Source organism: Dendrobium catenatum, unplaced genomic scaffold, assembly GCF_001605985.2.
Source record: "Dendrobium catenatum unplaced genomic scaffold, ASM160598v2 fragScaff_scaffold_1220, whole genome shotgun sequence".
NCBI lineage: Eukaryota > Viridiplantae > Streptophyta > Magnoliopsida > Asparagales > Orchidaceae > Dendrobium > Dendrobium catenatum.
The window spans coordinates 4279234-4282393 of NW_021319682.1; the positions used below are offsets into that span (position 1 = coordinate 4279234).

Sequence of the window (3160 nt, forward strand, 5' to 3'; positions counted from 1 at the left end):
TCTCTGCTGACTCTCCTCTCCCCGTCTCCTCCTCCGGCTTTGCCGGAGGACTCGTCTTTCTTCTCTCCTAATGGAAGCTTCTCTTCTCTCATCTCACTTTCCACCACTTGGCCCGTCTTCTGGAGGGGTGGTGAGCACTGTCCCGAGAAACTGGAATCAGGTTTTCCCTCCGGAAAACAACTCTCCGAAAGTCTTAAAATTCTCCCATTTCCCTGATGAGCCTGATGTTATTCCTTTCTCAGGGGAAAAACTTCTCCAGGGAGGTGACGACTGGAAACTCTGCTTGGTTGGCTATTCGATAGGGAGACATCCTTTCTACGAAGCGTTGTTGGGAGCCATCATAAAAACATGGAGCTTGAAAGGTTCTGTTCAGCTCCTTTCCTTACAGGATGGATTTTTTCTACTGCGGTTTTCTTGTAACGAAGATTTTGACATGGTATGCTCGAGAGGGGTCTGGTTCTTGTTGGGGAAGCCGTTTGTGCTGCAAAAGTGGCATCCGAAGTTTAAACCTGAAAAGGAAGATTTCACGACTGTTCCAATCTAGGTGAAGATACATGATCTCCCTCTTGCATGCGGGAATGCGGAGGGGTTTTCGCGGATTGCTAGCAAGATTGGGGTTCCTCTTGCTGCAGACAATCTGACTGAGCAAAAGACTCGGCTTACCTTCGCTCGTATCTGTGTTTTAGTATATTGCAATGCTACTTATCTGGTGGAGAATAAAGTGCTTTGGATGGGGATGTTGTGTGCTTGAATTTAGGATCTGGGTTCTTAACCTTAAGACTTGGTTTGGAAACATGGGTTTAGATTGGATTTTGAACTTGAGTGGTTGAGTTTAAATTATCCACATTAAAGATGGTCAAATAAGTGATTAAAATTGATTGAATATGATTTGAAGGTTGATTGAAAGTTGGTAGAAGGCTGGACCAGATATTGAATTGAAGGGTAGAACTTGATTTGATTAGATTGGGGTTTTGGTTTTGACTGGGACCTATATTGCTGAGGAGTGGACATATCCTAGTCATCAGGTCACCAGAGAAAAACCTGGGCAGGTCCCGATGACCTCATACAAAAAATGAGGTCAACACACTTATAAAAATTTATTGATAATGCAATAGCATATTCAAGCAAATGACCTTAAAAGGTCGAAAAGACACCATTAGCTTCTTTCTCCATATTCTCCAAAGCACAAACAACAGACTTGCATTTGTTCAATATTGTTGTCTTCATCAAAATGATCATCTAGAACAGATTGATATTTAGTTCCAGTTCTTTCAGGCATTCCTCCAGTATCGAGTTTCTAAAATTTGATTAACATCTATGAGACATATATAAAGAAAAAAAGGTCTTTGGACGACAACAGCAAGCATTTAACCCACTATTAGGGGTTGGTTACATGAATCCTTTTTCTCCATTGTGTCCTTTTGAGTTAATAAAAAATAATAACTCAAAAGTTGGAGTTAGGAAGTAGTCATTCACTATTCTCATAGAATGAGCATCTTTCCTTACTACTTTAATGGGATTTGGATTCTTTCCATTGCTTTCTGATAAAGGAGGTGGATACGGTGGTTCTACTTATCCTCAACTTTAGGCAAATATTACTTTAGGAAAAAAATGTTAAAAACATCTTATAGAGAGCTTCTACCTTAGGCCAACTTGGCCAAGTACGTTAGGAATAAATAGCAACGTACGTGTATATATATATATAAACTTCTAATTTATCTAATATTTGCTTTTCTCCATTATGAACAGTGTGACGTCAAATATGCTGTCGCATTATTTATAGAAACACCGTTTTAATATAAAAAAGTGAGGAGAAAAATTCAAATAATATATACAAAATATTCTTCTTTGGTGTTAAAAATAAAGTTTGCTGGAGATGAATTACTCTGTCGTATGAATGTTTCTACACTTAATAAGTTTGTTAGAGATTTTAGCCCAAATGGCATAATGCCATGAATTTAAGGATGAATGGAGAAGGTGGTGCATTTATTAAAGTTGTCATTTTTGTTCTAAATCCTGCTACCAAATAGCCCTTCCCTGTTTAGCTGCTACTGGTGCCCGATGTGGAGCCTCGATTACCTAGATGGCAACTTTGCCGCAGACCCTGTTGAGATCCGCGAGGTATGGGACTCTAACCTGAAGGAGGTCTCTCTCATCCGTTCTATTATCGCGGATTACCCCTTCATCTCCATGAACACCAAGTTCTCCGCCTTCCTAACTCTCTCCGTCGTCACTTCCCCAACTTCATTTGTATTCAATTACCAGAATATCAAAAGCAACATCGACGCCCTCAAACTCATCCAACTCGGCCTCACCTTCTTTAACTCTTCAGGCCACCTCCCTCACTTCGGCTCTCCCCCTCGTCCTTGCATTTGGCAGTTTAATTTCCGCGAGTTCGACACAACAAGGGACATCTTCGACCATAACCATATGGACTTTCTTCGTCGCAGCGGCATGGACATAGAAAAGAATCACCTCCTTGGCGTCACCGCCGATCGCTTTTCCGAACTCATCATCTCATCCGGCATCATGCAGAATAATTCCGTCCAATGGATCACTTTCCACAGTTATTTGGACTATGGATATCTTCTCAAAACGTTAACTCGCCACAATCTACCGGACTCTCATGAGGGATTCTTATGTTCTGTGCTGCGGTATTTTCCTAAAATCTATGACATCAAGACGTTGATGAAGCTCTGCAACAACCACTCTCCACGCGTGTTGAATAAGGTCGCAGAGGATCTTGGGTTGAATAGAGTGGGAAGATACCACCAGACTGGATCGGATATTTTGCTCGTCGCTGCTGTCTTCAGGAAGTTGAAAGATCGTTTTTTTCTTAGATCTGTCGAGAGATACGCTGGAGCTTTACGTGGTCTTAGCCTTGATTGAACATGATCCATTATTGACAATAATAGATTTGAAGAAAACAAATTAATTAGTTGTTTAAATTTTTGTAATGAAAATAAATTTGGGCCATCCCCTTTTATTTTCTATGGGAATTTTTTTGGTGGCCTACTAAATATTGGTTTTTTTTTGTGTGTGTTTTTAATAAAATTTATTGCTTTCATGTCCCTAAATATATATGGTCATAAGTGAGCTATTTTATAATAACAATTTAAATTGTCGCTATCGGCTACTAAATGCTACAAAAATATTAATT

The 3160-nt window shown here is 39.9% G+C and overlaps 1 protein-coding gene across 1 annotated transcript; it reads left to right on the forward strand.

Moving 5' to 3' along the window:
• The first annotated feature begins 2061 nt into the window (after positions 1-2061).
• On the forward strand, positions 2062-2889 carry LOC110094881 (probable CCR4-associated factor 1 homolog 7). The gene has a single exon (XM_020820220.1). The coding sequence runs from the start codon at positions 2062-2064 to the stop codon at positions 2887-2889; it is 828 nt and encodes a 275-aa protein (XP_020675879.1).
• The last annotated feature ends 271 nt before the right edge of the window (positions 2890-3160 follow it).

Bases quoted from the DNA above. Each gene is read 5' to 3' on its own strand.
- LOC110094881 (XM_020820220.1), top strand. From the start codon at position 2,062: ATGTGGAGCCTCGATTACCTAGATGGCAACTTTGCCGCAGACCCTGTT.